Genomic DNA, 22,680 nt, shown 5'->3' on the forward strand with positions numbered 1-22,680 from the left:
CATATGTACATCATCTCAAAAGATTGTGACACATATGGGACATGCATGCGTTTTGTGGTCAACAATTTAAGAGTTCTCATTGTTCTGAATTAACCAAAGACTAAAGGTCTGTCTGCAGGGAGGAAGAGATAATCTGTGTAGAGAGCGTAAGCACTCTTTAACATCACCCACTTCTGTCTCATGATGAGCAAGACATGACAGACAGAAACAGAGAGGATCGTGTTTTGCTCATGAGAGTTGGCACTGATGCCACTGTGGATTTGAACAGCTGAGATTGTTTTGATAAGAGCAGTCCAGAGACAGGCAGCTCACAGAACAGATGTTTGGGTCCCTACTCTGTGGACTCCCTGATCGCTCCCACCACTCTCAGCTTCCTAACATCAAGCATATTTGGCCACAGTGCAGGGTGTAACTGATGCCTAGCAGAGAAGAGAGAGAGATGCGCTACCTCATATTGAAGCAGCTTCAGAAGAATGTTCTTTCTATATACACAACAATAAAGCTACTAGCTAAGAGAATATTCAATAGCTGCCTTCTCATATGAAAACCACAAAATAAGTTTACACCAAAATCTTACAACACCTAAACTTAATAAACCATTAGTTTTATTCAAAACAATTTATTTTTTAAATGTAAACAAAAACTAATCATAACAAATAAACTGAGCCTTGGTAATCTTAAGAAACATTTTAAAAACGTACAAAAAATGGTAGTGTACATTAAATAAAAATAAAAACTGTTCACACCTTGAATGTTTTAAGGTACGGTGGCTGAAAGAGCTCAACGCGCTGTAACTGAAGAAAACTAGCAAATTGAAAGAAACACCAGCAAATTAAGAAAACATCTTCATCAGTTTGATCACAAGTGCTGCAAATATCACAACACAACCAAATACAGAAATGTGCTGCAAATACTTACAACCGACATTCGATCAGGATGTTAAAATAAACAAAAAAAAAACCTCACCTTTCAGGTCATCGACAACACCACTGACGTATATACATACAATAAGAGATCCCAGCCAGGTTCGTAACTTCAGGTCCCCCTGAAACATTTTGCTCTTTGCTATTTGAAGTGTGCTTCTTTATTTGGTGTATGTGGTTGCGTTGTGAGTATTTGCAGCACACATCTGTATTTGGTTGCGTTAGGAGCATTTTGCAGTGTGTTTCTGTATTTGGTTACATTGTGAGTATTTGCAGTGCATTTCTGTATTTGGTTGCGTTGCATTGTAAGTATGTGCAGTGCTTTTCTATATTTGGCTGCATTGTGAGTATTGGCAGCGTGTTTCTGTATTTGGTTGCGTTGTGAGTATTTGCAGCGCGTTTCTGTATTTAGTTGCATTTTAATTATTTGCAGCATGTGTCTGTATTTGGTTGCGTTGTGAGTATTTGCAGCTTGTTTCTATATTTGGTTGCATTATGAGTATTTGCAGCGTGTTTCGTATTTGGTTGCGTTGTGAGTATTTGCAGCGTGTTTCTGTATTTAGTTGCATTTTAAGTATTTGCAGCATGTGTCTGTATTTGGTTGCGTTGTGAGTATTTGCAGCTTGTTTCTATATTTGGTTGCATTATGAGTATTTGCAGCGTGTTTCGTATTTGGTTGCGTTGTGATATTTGCAGCGTGTTTCTGTATTTAGTTGCATTTTAAGTATTTGCAGCATGTTTCTGTATTTGGTTGCGTTGTGAGTATTTGCAGCTTGTTTCTATATTTGGTTGCATTATGAGTATTTGCAGCGTGTTTCGTATTTGGTTGCGTTGTGAGTATTTGCAGCGCGTTTCTGTATTTAGTTGCATTTTAAGTATTTGCAGCATGTTTCTGTATTTGGTTGCGTTGTGAGTATTTGCAGCATGTTTCTGTATTTGGTTGCGTTGTGAGTATTTGCAGCTTGTTTCTATATTTGGTTGTGTTGTGAGTATTTGCAGCGAGTACCTGTATTTGGTTGCGCTGTATTTGCAGTGAGTTTCTGTATTTGGTTGCATTGTGAGTATTTGCAGCACACGTGTTGTCAAACTGATGAAGATGTTTTCTTAATTTTCTGGTGTTTTTTCTATTTATATGTCCTATATCTCGGTCACCATATTAGAGCCTGTGAATGTGTACACAAGTTTGTGCATGTGTGTGAATACTAATCATCTTTACCCAGTCAGACAGCTCATAAGTGTCATAAATAGTCGTTATCTTCACACCACCCACTGGAGGTAAATACAGCACATTAAAACATTACATATTAAATTGATTCATTTCTCCCAGCATTACAAAAACACTGAGCTGTTATCGATCAGTCCAGATACAGAGAGAGATATGTTTTGGCGTAGTGCAGGTGCTCTGGGCTGCGGCTTCATCAGCTTTACTACATTGTATGGACATTATATGGATGGAAGATTTATGCTAATAGCTCACCTCTTTGTTTTATAATGCAGCAAGGTCATAGGCTGCTGCAATCAGATGTGACACAATAGCATATCTAAGGAATGGCAGCCAATGATTTGTCTGCTTGTTATTACTACGCATGTTGTTAGATCTTATAGTGGAACACTTCCATAAAATCTATCAATAATTTAACACTCTTGATTTAAGACTCGATCAAGCAGTTATCAACTACTGAGCTGAGCTATAAGGGGCTTATTTGTGGATTCCATTAGGCTAAATAGTAGGACTGTCCCGACCAAAGATTTTTCTGTTCGACTAGTAGTTGTTAATTTAACCCATTGTTTGACTAGTAGCATGATTATGGCAAAAGTAATGATTATGAATGTGTCAAAAAAAACAGCAATGAGACTGTCTGAACATCTTAATGATTTAGTGTTTTCTGAGTCAGTGTCAACTGCATAGAAGTTGATGACACTGACTTGTCATCCTTACAGTATAGTGGATGTGCCTATAGAGAGAAAGGCACTTTAAGTTATATGTCATGCAGTAAGCGAGATACTAATTTAGCTTCCACACTCCGCACAAACACTTGGATATGCGCCTAATAATAGAACACATTCATCTAGGTTAACATTAGAGCTGGCGGCCATATAAAGAGACCAAGGTAAGGCTACTACTACCTGAAATGATAAGCCTGCATGTTTCCTCGAAATGATCCCACAATTTTTATTTTCTGCCCGACATAATTACCACATTATTTTTATTTTTTGACCAACCAACCAATTAAAACTCGGTTGACCATGCCTCCTCTCATTTAGTCGATTATTAGGGGAAGCCCTACTAAATAAGGTCTCAAATAATAATAATAATAAAAATATATATATAAATTAAGTAATATATATTTATTTATTTTTTTTAGCTTATTTTAGTAGTTAAATATAAAATAATTTAAATAACAGTTTTTCAATGCAGCAGATGTTGTATGCACCTGAAGAGTTCTGGAGGTAACAGTGAGGACACCTCAGTCAATGAAAGTTTCTCACACACTTCAGTCCAGATCTTGAGCACAGCAGGTCTAGCACACTTCTAGCACTCAGTATGTTCTTCCAGCAATTAGCAGTGTTATGGTAGGATTCAAATTATATTGCAGCCATTAAAAAAAAGTCTAAGAGGCTTAGGTGTATTTTGAAAGCATATCCAGATTTCCATGCATATGTTCCCAGAGCTCTTTTCCAAAACACACTACCAACAAAACCGCACAATGTAGAGAAGCTGTCAAATAAATAACAGACCGCCAAACATTTGTTTGACTTATATACAAGGTCAATGATTGCAGATGGAATTTAAAAGATTCTTGAAAAAGTCTGCGTCTTTGAAAAGAAGTGAGAGAAGTTTAAACAGGGCCGATTAGAGGAAGAAATCTCATCACATATCATTAAAATAAATCAAAACAATTCAGCTAGCATGCTATAAAATATACTTCAATCACAGCCTGGTTAAATCAGGTAAAAAGAATATCTCTGTGAGTAAAGTAGATATCAAGTAATTAATCTTAGAATTGGTGTGATCTCTTATAACACATACCAAAGAAATTAAACATTGTGAAAAGAAAGATAGTGTAAAATGATCAAATGCTGTCTTTATCTCTGTGGAAAGTAGGCTACTTTAACAACAAACATTTCCATTCTAACTGCTACAGAAATGCTCAGGGCTAGTGAAAGCATCCATCCGCAGCCTGTGCTTACCCATCAACTTAGGCATGAAATGTGATGATGGCCCTGCTCTTTGGCCTTGCTGCTTAATGAGCGAATATTCACCCATATATTATGCAATTATGCTAAATGAAGACTACACTGTTACACCAGATGTTGTTTAATCAACCTCTGAATGAGGAAATTGCTGCAAATTCACAATTTCCACTCTCTTCTATTAAAAAAACAAACAAACAAAAAAACAGTAGACTGTAGAAAGTATTGTGGGAAAATAGATAAACTCAAGTAATGCAACATCACATTGTGCAAGTTCTGAAGGGTTCAAAATATTTTGAGGCAATGCAGTGACAGGAAAAATGTAATTTGAGACATGGTCTGGTAGGTACTGCACATGTACGAGAGACCCAAGTTGTAGCCTGACCGGGGTCGTTTCCTGATCCTAAAACCACCTTCTCTGCATTATCTACAGTCACTTCTATCACTTCTACTACACTGTCCTCTCCAAGACACACATACATAGAAAAAAAATTGTTTGATGAATAAATTTACCACAGTAGCACACATTTGATACAGATTTGCATGTGTTAGAGTGCAGCTTATTCGTGTGAACAGAGTTGCTTGTGTCCTTTTTGTGTGAATGTGAGGTTAATTTAGGGCTGCACAATTAACCAAAATTAAACCGAAATCGCAAAGTTTTAATTAAATAAGTATATGCTCAGTGAGTTTCAGGGTGAAGCGCAGCACTGAGGTCAGAGCGGATCGATCGGTTCGCAGCAAATGCTGCTCCATCTCTAGAAACGGTGTGAATTTGAGACACTCATAATGTGCATTTGAAAAAGCAACACATACCAAACAGCTTTAATCTATTCCAACAAAATAGAACATTTAATGGTATGCTTTTACTCAAAACATACTTCATAACATCAGAGTTTGAAATAACTTCCTTTTGTAATTTGACATTGCTTAATATCACAAATTATAGTATTCTATACTGTGATAAAGGCTATGTCGATTAGTATTGAATTATAAATATATTTTATTCTTATGAAATAACCGAGATGTCTAGAAGAACACATGTGGTTGTGTTCTTCTAAACATAAATGGTTTATCTGCAGATAAACCATTTATTGTCGCAATTGTATGTTTATTGTCTTCATGTTTCAGTCAACATGTCTCTATCTGCGTTTTATTCAGCTACAGTGATATCTGGATGCCTTTGGCCATAAAAGGGATTTCCTGAAACGTCATAAGTTTTATGAATTCTATAAAGTCTCACTTCTGGACTTTCTGCGTGAGGGCGCCTTCTGGCTACGAGAATAAATGAAACAGACAATACATTACTGTACATGTGTGTACTCGCTTATGCTCACTACACCCTATTTTGGGTAAAAAAGGGGAAACAAACACTTTTCTTAAAAGAAATTTAAAATAAACAAACATATGCGAATCCATACGTTTTTCTCCAGTGTAGAGAAGTGTACAGGAGTTTTTTTTTTCTCAATTAAGAAATTACCATCACAGATTTTTATCATAATAATTTAATATTTTATAATAATTATTCAGACCTTTCTAATGATTTATAGGTAAATGAAGCAGTATTTTGAAGTGCTCAATCAAAACGGATGCATGTTGTTTGGATTGTGATTAGTCATATTGGTTTATGTAAAGAAAAATGTGTATTACATACATAATACAATCCATTATGTATGTAATACACATTATGTATGTAATAAACATCTGCTGTTTCACAAATGTAGGTAAATGACTAACCAAATATCTACAAGCCAACAATGGAAGGTACCCACCTCCACCTGGCCCTGCAGAAGCTCCTCCTCTTCCTCTGGAGCATCGAGTGCCACTATAACAGAGGCAAACGGACGGCTGGCCATCTGCTGGCGCTCTCGCATTAGCTGCTGTAAAAAGAAAAAACAACAGTGTTCAGTTGCATAAAATTGTTACATAAACGTTCTGAAGAAGCATTGTAATTTTACTTAAATTCCTTGTGTTGACTTAATGCAAGGAATATTTGAAATATGTGTGTAATATTTTTCAATTTGATTTGAGTCACTCGCAGCTGTATCACTCAAATCAGTGAGGTTCTTGTTCCAAACTGTGCTATGCATTATCACGTTCTCTAGTCTGTGCCAAGAGGACAGACATGAGACTGAAAGGAAGTCAAGGTGAAGGGTGGCAGGGTGTCCGTGAGTTGATTCATAGGAGAATCACAGTGATGATTGTTAAAGTACGCCTGGCTATGTGTAAAAGTGTGTGTCATGGTCAAGAGACAAAGAAACTTACTAGTAGAGCATGGATGGTTTATGTTCCCTGACAAGTCCTTCACGAGGTGAGAAGGACACTGTGGCATCTCTCGCCTGAGCTTGTAAATGGCCCATAAAATGCATAATTAACCTCCACATGTAGTAAACAATGCTTGTCTGGGACGAGTGATGTTGAATGTTTGTATGTGTGTACGAGACCAATAGCCTTAGTTTAAAATAACTACACATGCATGCATACTATAGAAGATATAAGAATGTTCTATTGAATGACAACAGTCAACAATAAAGATCCTTTCAGAACATCAAGTCCGGAAACTGGGGAAGCATCAGCGGTAGATTTTATATCACAGAAAAGAGCAAATGAAAACTGATATATGAGAGAAAATACTAGATACACTAAGAATTGCTTTTTATCACATGAACTCGCACACTCTTTATGCTGCGTGCACAGTATCACACACAACCCCATTTCCACAAATGGTATAAACTGCAGTTCTTATGTGAGCTGCGAGTTTCTAAATGGGAATGACTTACATTATATGTAGCAAAACACCAATAAAACGATATGAACTCACATACAAACACAGCCAGAGATATTTAACCAATTCTGTGTGTAAGTAGGAGACACACCAAGGTAGGTATGCTTTCAGTGTCTCCCCATGTATTTAAAAAAAAATCATGAATGAGGAATATGACAACTACTGTAGTACCACCCTTAACTTCACATTAATTGAATGGAATTATGCTTGCCGGATTTCTTTGATTCCTTCCTGACAACAATACAAATAATAAAACATGTTTAATTGTAAGAATGGATGTAATGAAATAATGCTTAGTACAGAAAATGTCTTGATACTACACAGGATTTAATGGACAGTAAGTTTGGTCATTGTCAAAAAACCTGCTGATAAAAGAGTCATCCTGAAGAGGTTTCTTCTGTGATAATGACTGGCTAACTACAGTGGGGAGAACAAGTATTTGATACACTGCCGATTTTGCAGGTTTTCCCACTTACAAAGCATGTAGAAGTCTGTATTTTTTATCATAGGTACTCTTCAACTGTGAGTGACGGAATCTAAAACAAAAATACAGAAAATCACATTGTATGATTTTTAAGTAATTAATTAGCATTTTAATGCATGTCATAAGTATTTGATACATCAGAAAGGCAGGACTTAATATTTGGTACAGAAACCTTTGTTTGCAATTACAGAGATCATACGTTTTCTGTAGTTCTTGACCAGGTTTGCACACACTGCAGCACGGATTTTGGCCCACTCCTCCATACAGACCATCTCCAGATCCTTCAGGTTTCGGGGCTGTCGCTGGGCAATATGGACTTTCAGCTCCCTCCAAAGATTTTCTATTGTTTCAGGTCTGGAGACCAGGACCTTGAGATGCTTCTTACGGAGCCACTCCTTAGTTGCCCTGGCTGTGTGTTTCAGGTCGTTGTCATGCTGGAAGACCCAGCCACGACCCATCTTCAATGCTCTTACTGAGGGAAGGAGGGTGTTGGCCAAGATCTTGCGATACATGGCCCCATCCATCCTCCCCCAATACGGTGCAGTTGTCCTGTCCCCTTTGCAGAAAAGCATCCCCAAAGAATGATGTTTCCACCACCATGCTTCACGGTTGGGATGGTGTTCTTGGGGTTGTACTCATCCTTCTTCTTCCTCCAAACACGGCGAGTGGAGTTTAGACCAAAAAGCTCTATTTTTGTCTCATCAGACCACATGACCTTCTCCCATTCCTCCTCTGGATCATCTTGAGCAGGGGGACCTTGCTTGCGCTGCAGGATTTTAATCCATGACGGCGTACTGTGTTACTAATGGTTTTCTTTGAGACTGTGGTCCCAGCTCTCTTCAGGTCATTGACCAGGTCCTGCCGTGTAGTTCTGGGCTGATCCCTCACCTTCCTCATGATCATTGATGCCCCACGAGGTGAGATCTTGCATGGTGCCCCAGACCGAGGGAGATTGACCGTCATCTTGAACTTCTTCCATTTTCTAATAATTGCGCCAACATTTGTTACCTTCTCACCAAGCTGCTTGCCTATTGTCCTGTAGCCCATCCCAGCTTTGTGCAGGTCTACAATTTTATCCCTGATGTCCTTACACAGCTCTCTGGTCTTGGCCATTGTGGAGAGGTTGGAGTCTGTTTGATTGAGTGTGTGGACAGGTGTCTTTTATACAGGTAACAAGTTCAAACAGGTGCAGTTAATACAGGTAATGAGTGGAGAACAGGAGGGCTTCTTAAAGGGGTCATATAATGCCATTTTTGTACAGCTAATATGATTCTTTAGGGTCTAAATTAAAAGTTTGTAATATACTTTAATTAAAAATTCTCATTAGTATTGTAAGAAAACACTCATTTTACCTGGTCAAAAACAGCTTTGTTTTCAGCATGCCTTTTAAGTGCATGTGTCTTTAAATGATGAGCTTTGCTCACCCCGCCCCTCTGTTCTGTGCGTACACCGTTTAACACAATAACACAATAACCATAACGCGTTGTTCATTATAAACGTGGGATTATGAATTATATTGAGAACGGCGTACATAGAAAACATGCCGTAATGTACCCTGAGTGTAAACCTTAGCCGCATTCATTGTGAAGCGTGCACAAGCGATTTGCAAAGATTAATTTAAATATTAATATAAAGGTTAATAAAACGTTACACTCACTTCTTCTTCTGGAGGTGCAGCAGGAACACGAATAGTTGGTACCGATCCTTTTTTCAGGAGCAGCTTCTTAGCAAAACCAGCTTTATACTGACCTCGTTTGTAAAGCAGTCTGGTGTATGAAATGATTCGCGCAAACATGAAAGCATTGATGTTGATCGTGGGGAATATTCCCTTCGAAAACAAACTCAGCCACTGCGTCTTCAGTGGTTCGGATTTAGAAACATCAAAATGACTGCTGTGTTCATTATTACACCCAAGAACAGAACACCTCAATCGCTTAGAAGCCATTCTGCTCATAGACAGTACTCCAGCGTATCAACAATGACAGCCCCAGTCCATGCGGACTATGATTGACAGCTCGCTCACGAGCAAGGGCGGGTCTGTGTTGAAACGCTGCAGTCAATCAACAATCGTGGGAGGGGCGTAAAAAAATACAGTACATTAGGATACGTACAATACACTTTAGGAGTAATTAATTAGCAATTGAGTTTATTATTCTTTCATATGAATATCACATGAAGGATGTTCGCTTAAAGGAAGTTCATTACCTTGAGGCTGGTTTACTTAATCAATAACATCTCCCCTGGGTTCATCCTGATTTATGTTTTCTGAGGTTCATGGAATAACTCAAACCTTTATTCAACCAATTACCCAATAATACACATATGCAGTCTCACTGCATTCAGAGGGGATAAATACACAACATAATGATATAACCACATCCCAATCATATATAAATAAATAAAATAAAAAAGATTAAAACTATTATCTAACATACCTTATACTGTTTGCAGACATATATTCAGTCTGTGTAATGGTGGTGGGGATTTTTCAGTGACTCTCTCTGCGAGGTACATTCTTAAACGACTACGTGGCAACAATTGACTGTCTTTATGAATGTTTCACGTGAGGATTCTGTTTAGTTTATACTTCTGAGGGTACGTTTAAATGACAACGATGTACTAAAAACAGAAAAGTTTTTTCCTTGAGATTTTCCCATACACACGAAAGTGCTGTCAAAAAGATCCCTGTTCACACGGATCCGCCAAAAAACTACTAAAAACGCTGTATTATGCATGCCAGGCCAGTAGTTGGCGATGCCACTTTGTAAAGAAGCACTACAAGCACATAGACTGAGCATGTAATATGTATGGGCATGGCATAACTGTTTTCACAAATTTGCGTTTTTGTAGTTCTACATGGAGAAGATAACAATATTGTTTTCAAAAACATGCACTTTGAAGCCTGTTTTCCATTTTTTGTTGAAAACCAGGTCACGTACAGTAAATAGCCCCTTAGTTTACCTATGTTAGTTCATGTTTCCACTGTCCCTGATTCGTCCGCAGCTGAATCATCCATCCAATCATTTTTCCAAACCGCTGGTCCAATGTGGGTGATATCATACATGTATAAATTCATTTTTAATTGATTATTAAAATGTTTAATTAAAGATTATACATACAGTTGTCATGAAAGAATTCAATATAAATCTTTTTATTACTACTGGAGCTGCCAGTTTAAGTTTCAAATGAGTTTCAAATGAGGTGGTGATGGCGCAGTGGATAAGACACGTGCCTTTGATGTGAGAGACCGGGGTTCGAATCCACTGTGAGACACTAATGTGTCCCTGATACATTGGTAAGCAAGATACTTAACCCCTAGTTGCTCCAGAGGCGCGCGACCTCTGACATGTATAGCAATTGTAAGTCGCTTTGGATAAAAGCATCAGCTAAATGAATAAATGTAAATGATTATTAAACAGCAAGCACAAATTATGCAATAGCGGCAGCCCTTAAGGCACACCCAGTGTGCACACACTTGGAGTGATGATGAGGGACTTGTGCACATGATCAGGTGCCAGGGAGGATCATGGGAAATGTAATCTGTCAATGCTCAAGCACTTTAAATACAGACACAAAATCAACACCTAATAACACCCTTGAAAGGTGCATAAAAGTTTTGATTTGACTGCTTGATCACCCTTCTATGGATTTGCTGATCAATTTCAGTGTTAATCTTTATTTTAACAATGGGATTAAAAGTTAATTTGCTGATTCTGGGAAGAAAAAACGCTTGGTACTGTAACATCTCTGTGCAGACCGCAATATAATTATATGATAATAATTGATTGTGTATGTAGTAAAAGGCATCCGTTATCCATTGCCTGTATAGATGCAAGACAGAACAAAAGCATTCACACCTTTGAATAGGCCATTTCTGAACACAAATTGATAAAATGGGTACCACAGAGACCCTCAGTTTAGGTGACAATAGCAACCAGGCATAGTTCTGTAGTGGATCCGTTGTAAACCTCCACAATGTCTTTCTCCAGAATGATGCACAATAACTCCGGCCGATAAGAGAATGTAATTTCCGACTCATTCCAGCACAGTTGTAACAGAAAAACCCGTTTACATTTCAAACACAGGCAGAAAATGAAGCTCTTTTGTCACCATAAAAACAAGGAGTCTCACAAAAACAGGACACACTCTGTTTTTATTCAATATCATCCGAAGGACCAAGCTGCTTTGCTCCTGAACAAGCATAATTGTGGTCTGTTTCCTCAAGCGTTTTTGTAAACTGGCAGAAAACAGACTAAAATCTCATTCAGACCATTTGACAGACTAATTGCATAATAGCGTCACAATATATCATTTCTATCCTATTGCCAACTGCTGAATGACTATGCTGGATTTAAGTCTTGCACTTCAGCCATTTTATAAAAAACAGGAAATTTCATTGGCTCAAAGTTTATCTTGGCATCACAGAAATGTCAGTCCATGACATTAATTTCTACGTTCCCTATTTCTGTATGCTTTTTTAAAAAAAAAAATTTTTTTTGTTTTTTTTTGTTTTATAAGAACAGCAAAAGTTAATAAACATAAACAACCATATCCAGCATTAATGCCAGCTGCAAAAAATAAGGCAAAGTGGAAACTGTGTCCGAATAGCCAAAGATGGCCAGTTCCATTTCACGAGGGAAAGTTTGATCATATGCCACCGAATACCAAGAAAAAAATATCTTGCCAGTTACTCCAGAGTTTCAGGCAGAACCAAAAGGAATGGGATAAAGTTCCCTCTGCACCCTGACATCGGGTCACAAATTGGAGACACAGCTGGGTAGATCTTGTGAAGTTTGGATTTAGAATAGTGCAGTTTGTGTCCAATTTTAAACTGAATTAATTAGACTTAGAATTCCTTTATCAATCCCCAAGGGGAAATTAAAGTGTTACAGCAGCAACAGAAAAACAGGACAACATGCAAGACAAATTGGAGTCTTGCATTGATGGAACAGATATGTATTTTCTGTAAGATTTTTATATTTTGTAATGTAGCTATATTATGCTCATCAAGTTTTAATTTAAAAATACAGTAAAAACACTAATATTGTGAAATATTAATACAATCTAAAATAACCGTTTTTTATTTTCCTTCACACATGATCCTTCAGAAATCATTCTAATATGCTGAGTTAGTGCTTAAGAAACATTTCTTATTGTTATACATATAGTTGCAATAATAGTGCTGCTTAATATTTTTTTCCAAAACCGTCATAAAAATTCTGGATTCTTTGATAAAAAGGAGAAGTTGAAATAGAAATCTTTTGTAACAATATAAATGCATTTACTGTCACTTTTGACAAGGTCACCGGCCAGGGGCACGGGCACGAACAGTCACCGGTACGGACACCATAGACACCGGCACGGTCATCATCACCGGCACGGACATCATCATCGGCATGGTCACCATCACGGACACCGGCACGGGCACGGACACCATAGACACCGGCATAGTCACCATCACCGGCACGGACATCATTATCGGTGCGGTTACCATCACCGGCATGGACACCGGCACAAGGTATTGCTACTGACTTATAAAGCCCTAAACGGCTTAGCTCCAGTCTATTTAACGGATCTTCTATCGCCCTATAATCCATCGCGCTCTTTAAGGTCACTAAATTCGAGGCTTTTGGTCATACCTAGGATATCCAGATCCACCAAAGGAGGGAGAGCATTTTCACATTTAGCTCCAAAACTCTGGAATAGCCTTCCTGATACTGTTCGTTGCTCAGACTCGCTCTCCCAGTTTAAAACTAGATTAAAGACGCATCTTTTCGGCCAGGCATTCATATAATATTTTTAATCTTACAGTTCAAACTACAATCCGGCCTTTAGTTCATAAATGCCAGAGGAGAACTGGCCCCCGACTGAGCCTGGGTTCTCCCAAGGTTTTTTTTTCTCCATTAGGTCACCTGATGGAGTTTTAGGACACCATTAGGTCACTTGATGGAGTTTTAGGACACCATTAGGTCACTTGATGGAGTTTTAGGACACCATTAGGTCACCTGATGGAGTTTTAGGACACCATTAGGTCACTTGATGGAGTTTTTCGGTTCCTTGCCACTGTTGCCTTTGGCTTGCTCAGTTGGGGATATTTTGGGGATATTTAATTTAATTTTATCAATCAATAAATTCCACTAGAAACAAACCTTGTTGTATTATTTTAATTTAATACTGTGAAGCTGCTTTGATACAATCTGTATTGTGAAAAGCGCTATACAAATATACTTGACTTGACACCGGCACGGTTACCATCACCGGCAACTGACACGATCACTGGCACCGTCATCATCACCAGCATGGACACAGACTAGGGCTGTAGCAGTGCGTCGATGACGTCGACGCTTCGATGTCAAAATTACTTCTTTATTTTTTTTTTTTTTTTTGCACCATTCCCGGAGGTACAGCTCGCCACACACACACCGCCCGCCGTGTTATTCTTTCATGTTTTCTCCCTTTCTTTCCAAACCGCGACAAACACCAGTCTCCTTTCTCTGCAGAATGCGATAAATCCGCTCAACCATTCACAGCGCACCATTCCACGCATTGTAAACAGTAACGGTGGCGCTTTGAATACACCCGGCATCCTAGTTTTCCTGATCTACTTTGTACTTTTTGATCAACAAACAAACAAAAAAATGAATACATTTGACGGCATTGATGAACCTGTGGTGATTTCTGCCGTAGGGAAGAAACGTAAGCCATCGAAATCTAATCATTTACGTGAGGAGATTAAAAAGATGAGGCACGCGGGAGGAAGAAAAATGATGACTGTTGCTTGTTCTCATGCGACAGCGTCAAACTTCTGTCGAATGCTGACACGTTAACCCCAGGGGATCTTTAAAAAAAACTTTCAATTCTTGTACTCAGTCACCGAAAACCGAGCAGGACCAAGCCATTTTACAGCTGATCGCCGTCAAAAAAGTTCAGAAGGTAGGCTATTTCTTAGCGATGGCTGATTGAATGTAGCCTATTGTTTAGTCCAGTACGTGCCTGTATATAAGATTAGTATTGACTGAGTTCAGAGGCTGTCATATGTGGATCAACTTACTTTGTTGTGTATTTTCAACAGTTTCAATATGAAAAATAACTTTTATATTGATTCAATGGATTAATTGCATTTTGAAAAAAAAAAAATGTCATGAATTTATTGCATTTTTGGGAAAAAAAAAAATCAGTTTTTATAATAAATCTTTGAAAATCTAAATCTGGATTTGAATTATTTATGTTATTATAACCTAAAGATGCTATGTGAAAGTTTGAAACAGAAAATAGTGGTTTTCATCTTGCCACTTTCTTGGTAAAGAAAACTAATTAATTAATCAAAATGGATTTATCACGTTTATACTATATTATTCAGAAGTAGCAGCTAAACATTTTAGCTGACAGAGTGTTTATGTCAGAATGTTTATTTTTAAACCACAACCTTCTAAGAGCTTCTTTTACCGATATATTTGCCGATATCTTTTGCATTTCTCATCCAAACAACGTCAAACTTGGCACTGCACTTACTCATGCCCAGACAGCTGTCGAGTTTGAAATCCATCGGAGTAACGGTTCGACAGAGATATGCGAATAACAGACAGGATAATTAATTCCAATTAGTCGTTAGATTAGTCGACTAATCAATAAAATAATCGCCCGACTAATCGTTTAATTAATAATCGTTTACCCCAGCCCTAACACAGACACTGGCACGGTCACCATCACTGCCACAGACGGTCACTGGCACGGACACCATAGACACCGGCATGGTCACCATCACTGGCACGGCCATCATCACCAGCATGGATATGGACACTGGCACGGTCACTATCACCGGCACGGACACCATCACCGACACAGACACCATCACGGACACAGGAACGTCACCGGCACGGACACCACAGACACCGGCATGGACACGACAGGACACAACAAAAACTTGAGCATGAATTTGACTTGGTTACATGAGACTCACCAACAGCGGTTACACAAACAAAACTTGACAGATACAATGGAAACATGAGGCACGAACACAGAGACTAGAGACTACAAGAAACACCTGTGAACAATCAAGACGATCAACCAGTAAGTTTCTTTCTTCTGTTGAAAATAAAAGATATTTTGAAGAATGTGGCTAACCAAACAGTTTCTGGTCCCTGGTGACTTCCATAATATATATTTACTTACTTACCATGGAAGTCAATGGGAACCAGCAACAGTTTGGTTAACCACATTCTTCAAAATGTATTTTGTGTTAACCTGTTAAGCTGCAACCCCACTTTTGAAAAATCCCAAGAAATGACATACCCAAACTGAAACAGATACAGTTCATGAACCCTTTGTACTAAAAGCACAAGTATGATCTCATTTGAAAGCTGACACCTGGCAGTTTATTGTAATGTAGAATTAATTATTGTCATAATGACAAAATTTGTTATAAATAGCTTCAAAGTTTTGTAAAGTTATTAGAAATTATTTTTTATGAAACATCCTCATGAAAATAAAATTGAAGTTGGCACTGGAGCAATCTAGAAATGCACTACAGCTAATGCCACATGTCTAAACATTTTATGTTTAAAATCTTAAGATAATAAGTCCAAAACTCTGTATTTAGTGAAATGTTTTTCAAGACCATGTCATGTGACTTTATTTTGATTTGATGCTAAAATGCTACTGATGTTTATTGTCATCTTCTAACCATCTATGCAGTATATTGTCTTTATTGTTTTGTGGTGCAGACGAGCCCCATTCAGTCTCAGTCTCCCCCTGCACACATTCACACCTCTCCAGCCTGGTTATGGCTCTAAATATGCATTTCTTTTGTCTGCATTATAGCTACTAACGACTGGCTATTCACAGGCTATTCATATGGTTTCAGTCACTAATTTCTTTTCTCAAAGTTCACCTCACATTCTAAACTGTTTTAAATGCATTTCTTGAATAAAGAAACATTTCAATAATCATTCAAAAAATAATAAAAATATAACTTCTAGGTGGCAGGTGCACCTAGGGCTAGCTAGCATGTTAGCTTAGCACACCATCAATACACGACAATTTATGAGATTAAAACCATGTTTGTGCTTATAAACTTAACGTTACTTTATAAAGCAAATCGAGTATTTTAAATAATTTTCTGTGATCTAATTTGGCTTCAGATAAAAAAAATCAGACAGAAAATATACTATTGGATAGTGTTCTGCACAACGATTCTATATAGATTAGCATTACATTATAAATATAATCTATTATTATGGAAATACCTGGCATGGATTGAAAAACACAGGTAACTCAAATATCATAGCAAACATGTTTATTGTCTTCAAAACGACTGTATCTGCATGTTACAGCCATAGTTACAGCGCGATCTCTTGTTAGCTGTGTGTGTGTTCGAGGCTTCCTGGATTGTCACATGATTATGGCACTTCTTCATGTTCTAATACTGTGCACAGGGCGGCGAGGGCGCCCTCAGGCTATTGGTATGAATTGAAAACACATTAACAGAGTATGCAAACGCTCATAATGATTACATCGACGCATTTGGGTATAAATTCAATAAATATTATTCCTGTCTATAGAAATCTGATGTAAACCTATGAGAATATATCAATATTTCTCCAAATCTGCACATTTATTAGCTAAAAGCCCGGAAAGACGTTGTTTTGTGTATCGCTGTCATGACGACGGCACGGGAGTTTTTTTATGAATGAAAGCGGCTGACGCGCATAATTCATATCAAAGGTATCGACTCATTTTTTCATTTCATAACTCCTGACACAAATTAAGAAATAACTGTCGCCATAAGTTTCTCAGAATACAATAGTGGTCAAATTCTGAAACTTGAGTCTTATATCTTTGTAATGATGTATAGTTTGTCAAGGTATAACATTAAATCTGATAGTAACTTTGAACTATATATAAATAAAACCGCTTCAGTGCGCCCGCGCTCTGGCAACGGTTAACAGGTTAAGCACAAGAAATAAATGAATACAGGCTTGGAACAAGATTAGATTAAGTAAATAAGGACAGAATTTTCATTTTTGGTTGAACTAACCTTTTAAGGAGATGCAGCAGCATGTTTACTCTTAGTCTACTGTCACTTTAAGACCGGCACGCATCTAATATACACGCATATGACACGCACTCGATTTTCTCTCAAATGTTTGCTTTCACTTTAGACATAACCAACTGTGTTTATTTAAACCTTGTGTGTACTTGACAGTATTAACCTAATAAGACTCAAAAGATAACAGTCCAGTAACCTGGCGCTGTTTGACAGGATTTTAAGTGCATGTGGTGTATGCGCTCAGAAAAGCGCATGTTAGAACAGTGCATCAGCACACAAATTAAATGTTTAACTGGTAAAACTTTAAAGCAAATGCAAATAATGAGCTTTTGTGAATTTCAGTATCCCGTGAGTGTAACTCGACTTCTGCTTTACTATGTGATGTGAATATACGTCGCATTGTACAGTATGTTGGGACGGAGTCGCCATAACTGCAACTGATAGAATACACAAGCACGATACTATGATATTTCTTCAAAAGCAGATCGTGGAGACATTTTAATCGTCCACGATCAAAAATAGTGATATCCCTCACCCCTATTTGAAAGGTACAGGCCCTTTAATTTAATATTTAAAATTGGCATGCAAATCCAGTGAAAAGCCACAGCCATCAAAAAGATTCAAAGATTCCCCAGAAACAAGGATATGCTTCATGGATTCCACCAGAAGAAACCCAGAGTGACATTTCTATGGTGCACAAAAAACATTGCAAAACACAAAGACACATCTCAGGAGCAGGGGTAACATTAGGACCAGACAAAAGACTGTTTGTAATCTTGGCATGTCATCTCACACTGTGCAGTTAAGTGCCGATTAGGACTGTGACACTGTCATCAAAAGTGAAGGAGAGATATCAACACTGATGTTGATCTACAATAAACTTGAGAAAAACGATCACTTTGATTGACTCCATGTTAATCACGATCTTACTGATCAATCAAAGAGGAAAATGTACAAAACCAAGACCCTCCAGACAATCAGATGGGATGGGATGATTGTCTAGTAATATTCTGTGGGTGCAAATGAGTCCTCGAGGTGCATTAGCATAAAAACATTTATGTACACTGTACATCGTAAATACAGTCGATAAATCTTCACAGATGAGGAATCTCTTTCCATTTTAACAGGCCCAGTTGGGGAAGTTATGTAATTCTGCTGAGCGGAGCAGAATAAGTGATGGTCTGTTCCCTCTCTGCACTCATACAACCGCTTTATAAATGGACCAAGTCCTTTCAGTCCAGGATCATGGTCAAGTTTATAGTCCACAGAGAAAATAAGCCAAGGAAAATCTGATTGGGAAGGGAGGAAGGGATGGGGAATGATACGATAGAGGGGAATAGAGAAGGATATGGCCAAGAAGTAGTGAAGGAAGTAAGAGCAATGGCACTCTCTCTCCTTTACTTACTTCTGTCCCCAGATAGTGTGAGAAGGATGGATGGGGTGCCAAGCAAAGTATAGACACAAGAGTAAATCACTCTCTGTTGGCATCTCACACTGCGGTGAGAGGAGGAGGAGTGTGTGACAATTTAGTGGTCATCATCACATTCTCACACTACACATTAGCCCTCATCATCAGCGCTCTCTGACACCTCTCATCCACTCCTGAGTGTGTGTGTGTGTGTGTGTGTGTGTCAAGGAGAGACTTTCTTCTAGAGCTGCTGTACAATCAAAATAATCTTTGTTGTATTCGTTTCCTATTATCACCGTAAAGCTGCTTTGAAACAAAGTGTGTTGTAAAAAGCGCCAAATAAATGAAGGTGACTTGACTTGAAGTGATTAACAAAACTCTGCTGCTATTCCAATTCTAAAGTTCTATTCTATTGAAAAATAGATTTAATAAAAACAGAAATATGATAACATAAACAAATAAATAAAAGCAAAATATGATAATATAATGAATAAAATAGATAAGTAAATAAGTAAAATTATTTCATATGATAAAATACAAATAAATACAAGCAATATGATAATATTTTTAGACAAATAAATAAACAAATACGAAAGCAAAATATGATAATATAATTAGTCAATAAACTAGTTATATATTTTTTATATAAACTGTTTTACATTTTATAAACTAGTTATACATTTTGTATATAAACATGTTCAAAAATGCTAATTCATAAATTAAATGACTTCAAATGATAATATAAAAAACAAAAGCAAATTTTGATTATAGCTAATAAAGTAACAATTTGAAATGAAATAAATACATAAACAAAAACATAAATCATAAAATAATAATTTCAAAAGGTAATATAAAAATATACAAAATATAAAGCTGAAATATTCCAATTATAAATAAATAAATAACTGTGATAATCTAAATACAAAATGGTGATTTAAAAATGATAAAAGTATAATTAGCCTAATCTAAATACAAAATGGTGATTTAAAAATGATAAAAGTATAATTAGCCTATTCCACCTATTCCTCATAGCCTCATTTTGAATTTGATACATTCATACTGAAAAATTAGGTATATTATTAAACTATACTTACAGCAATTATACATGAATTTCTTTAAAATTCATTCCATATTTATTCCGTTTACATCTCGAAATCTAAATTACAATCCTGTTTGTTAAATTGATTCAAACACATTCAAAATGTGTTGGCATTAGAAAGTAATCATCAGATTAGTTTATGGTATGGAGCTTTCCAGTAGCTCAAACAGTCGAGCGTTGGTGCTTGCAACGCCAAGGTCATGGGTTTGATTCCCAGAAAAAGCAAGAACTGATTAGAATGTAAATGTGTACCTTGAAATGCAATGTAAGTCGCTTTGGGTAAAAGCATCTGCCAAATGCATAAATGTAAATGTGTGTTATCCTTCCTTCCATATTTGCCATCCCTCCTTTATCACCTTCTCTCTCTAAACTGCAGCACAGAGGCAAATCAGCTCCGAGTCCATTCACTTCTCAAAAGACCAGCATATCATTTCACAAAGTGCTAAATCTTACCTCCGAGACACTGGCACGTCTCTCTACAGTGTGTTGTGCACAGACTGGTACCATTTTACTCTTAAGGGACTCACACGCTCCCCTGTGAGAAAGTGTATGTGTGAGTGAGTGTGTGTGCGTGCGTGCGTGCGTGCGTGCGTGCGTGAGTGAGTGAGTGAGTGAGTGAGAGAGAGAGAGAGAGAGAGAGAGAGAGAGAGAGAGAGAGAGAGAGAGAGAGAGAGAGAGAGAGAGAGCGCAAAAGAAAACAGCTGTAGAGTTCAGTCTATCACCTCACATTTCAAGGGGCCACACACACACACACACAGAGGAGTGAAATTAAAGCTATGTGCTAATCCTAGATACATTAGTTACTGCTGTGCTTATGGAAAAAGTTTCATGCATATTCTCATCTCATATATTCCTTTTCATTCACATTCTAGTACTGTGTAATTGTGATGTGAATTTAAAGACTGTGTGGTTGTAGCAGAAGAGGGAGGCTAATAATTTACTCTGGTGTAAATGTGAGCTAGTCATCAAGTAGTGTTTTCATGCTGATTAGATGTTAGCTCACAATCTGGCCATGATGGCCAATCACACTACATGGTGGTCAGAACAGTCGAAGGTGCACTCACACTCTAGGCTCTGAGAAGCATGTGAAATTACTGATAATACAATTTTTGTATTTATTTTTATATTATATATATATATATATATATTTTTTAAAGAAATCTCATGCTCACCAACTGCATTTATCTGAACACATATACAGTGTGAAATATTCTAATCCAGTCTTCAGTGTCACATGATCATTAATATAATTTGCTGCTCAAGAAACATGCATTATTATTATCAATGCTGAATGATAAGAATAATTTCTTACTAAGAATAAACTCACTAAGAATCATTTTGAGCGGAAGAAAAACAGAACATAACTAAAAACATTTATATTCACTTATTCACTATAGTAATGTCCATGACATTTTAAAGGTCCCATATTGTCAAAAATGCAATATCCTGGCTTTTTTGATGATAACAGCGGTCTAGGGGCTATGTAACTACCATATTCGTTTCAAAACAGTCAATCCACAGACAAATGCACACAGCCTGAATAAAGTAGCTGTGCCTTTTCACAAGCCGTTGTGACTTCCGTAAAAATGTGATGTCAGAACTACACAGTCACCGACCGTCTTCAGTCAGCACCCCAAGCACTGCCCACCATCCCTCCCTCCTTTTGCCCAACCCCAGACAACATCGTTGCTGAGCAACAACAACACGGAAACATGTAGAGAAAATGCTGTTCAGTCGATGGATGTAGAGACCTGCACTCCCACGGGCACCCAATGCAACAGAGTGCGGCGCGGGACTAGATTTGATGGCCGAGTGCGGGCGTGGGCGGTAAGGTACTCGTGAGTGTGCGGGTTGCGGGAGAATAAAACGATTTGCGGTACTCCTGCGAAATAGAAATATCTAAAAAATAAAACATCTAAAAACAAATAAATTGTTATTCACATGTTGCACAAAAGCAACAAGAATAACTAAAACTAAATAAAAATTTACAGGCCAGAACGAGTTTCTATTTATAACATGTTTACAGTGTTGAGCAATGTAGCCAATCAGAGACATATGTGTTGATTTCTTGAACGCAATGGCCAATGAGATGCATTTAAGATAGAATCCACTCACTGCTCAAAACTGAGTTTTTGTTCAGTGCTGAATTCTGCATGCTGGCAAATCCTCTGAGTATAACAAACGAAGTGTTGACATTATGAAAGATTCATTGCGCAGTCAGCTTCATTGACAATAACGGAGCTTTGTGAGATCACGATGAACTGAGATGTCAGCTTTTTAGGAATTAAGGGAGCGCATTTCGCACAATTTCTGTCATGCCAAACCATGCACTCAGTAGCCTATGCTTGCTTTTATGTTAAATTAACAGTGGTTTGTGAATGTTAATGTTTTAATAACAAATAATTTATTACCATCATTACAGGTATTTTATTTACCTTACTTGTGAGCATCACCAAGCCACAGCAGGCTTCAGCATACATGACCCTAGTTACTTGTGGTTGGCCTGGCCGTGTGTCACTCAGAAAACAACAGGCCAATAAGTAGAGAGGCTCATGAATATGAATATAGGCCCTCTCAGTGTGTGTGCGTGCGCACGTCTTTTGCATCAGTAAAATGCAATTGGTTCAAAGTTAGATTTTATCAGCTGGTTCAGTGGCCAATTGTTTGGAGTTAGAAATATATAACTCGCGCTGCATATTTAGTAATTTTGCCTCAGATACAGGATTATACATTCGCTTTAA

At 37.6% G+C, this 22,680-nt stretch overlaps 1 protein-coding gene across 1 annotated transcript in view; it reads right to left on the minus strand.

Moving 5' to 3' along the window:
- The window catches only part of atrnl1a (attractin-like 1a), a 250,528-nt gene that overhangs the window by 38,579 nt on the left and 189,269 nt on the right, over positions 1-22,680 (minus strand). Inside the window, exon 28 of the mRNA XM_081351271.1 lies at positions 5,888-5,995. Within this exon, the coding sequence (XP_081207397.1) occupies positions 5,888-5,995 (108 nt within the window). The remainder of the gene's footprint in view (positions 1-5,887; positions 5,996-22,680) is intronic.

The sequence above is a fragment of the Scardinius erythrophthalmus genome, assembly GCF_964197995.2.
Source record: "Scardinius erythrophthalmus genome assembly, chromosome: 21".
Classification (NCBI taxonomy): Eukaryota; Metazoa; Chordata; class Actinopteri; order Cypriniformes; family Leuciscidae; genus Scardinius; species Scardinius erythrophthalmus.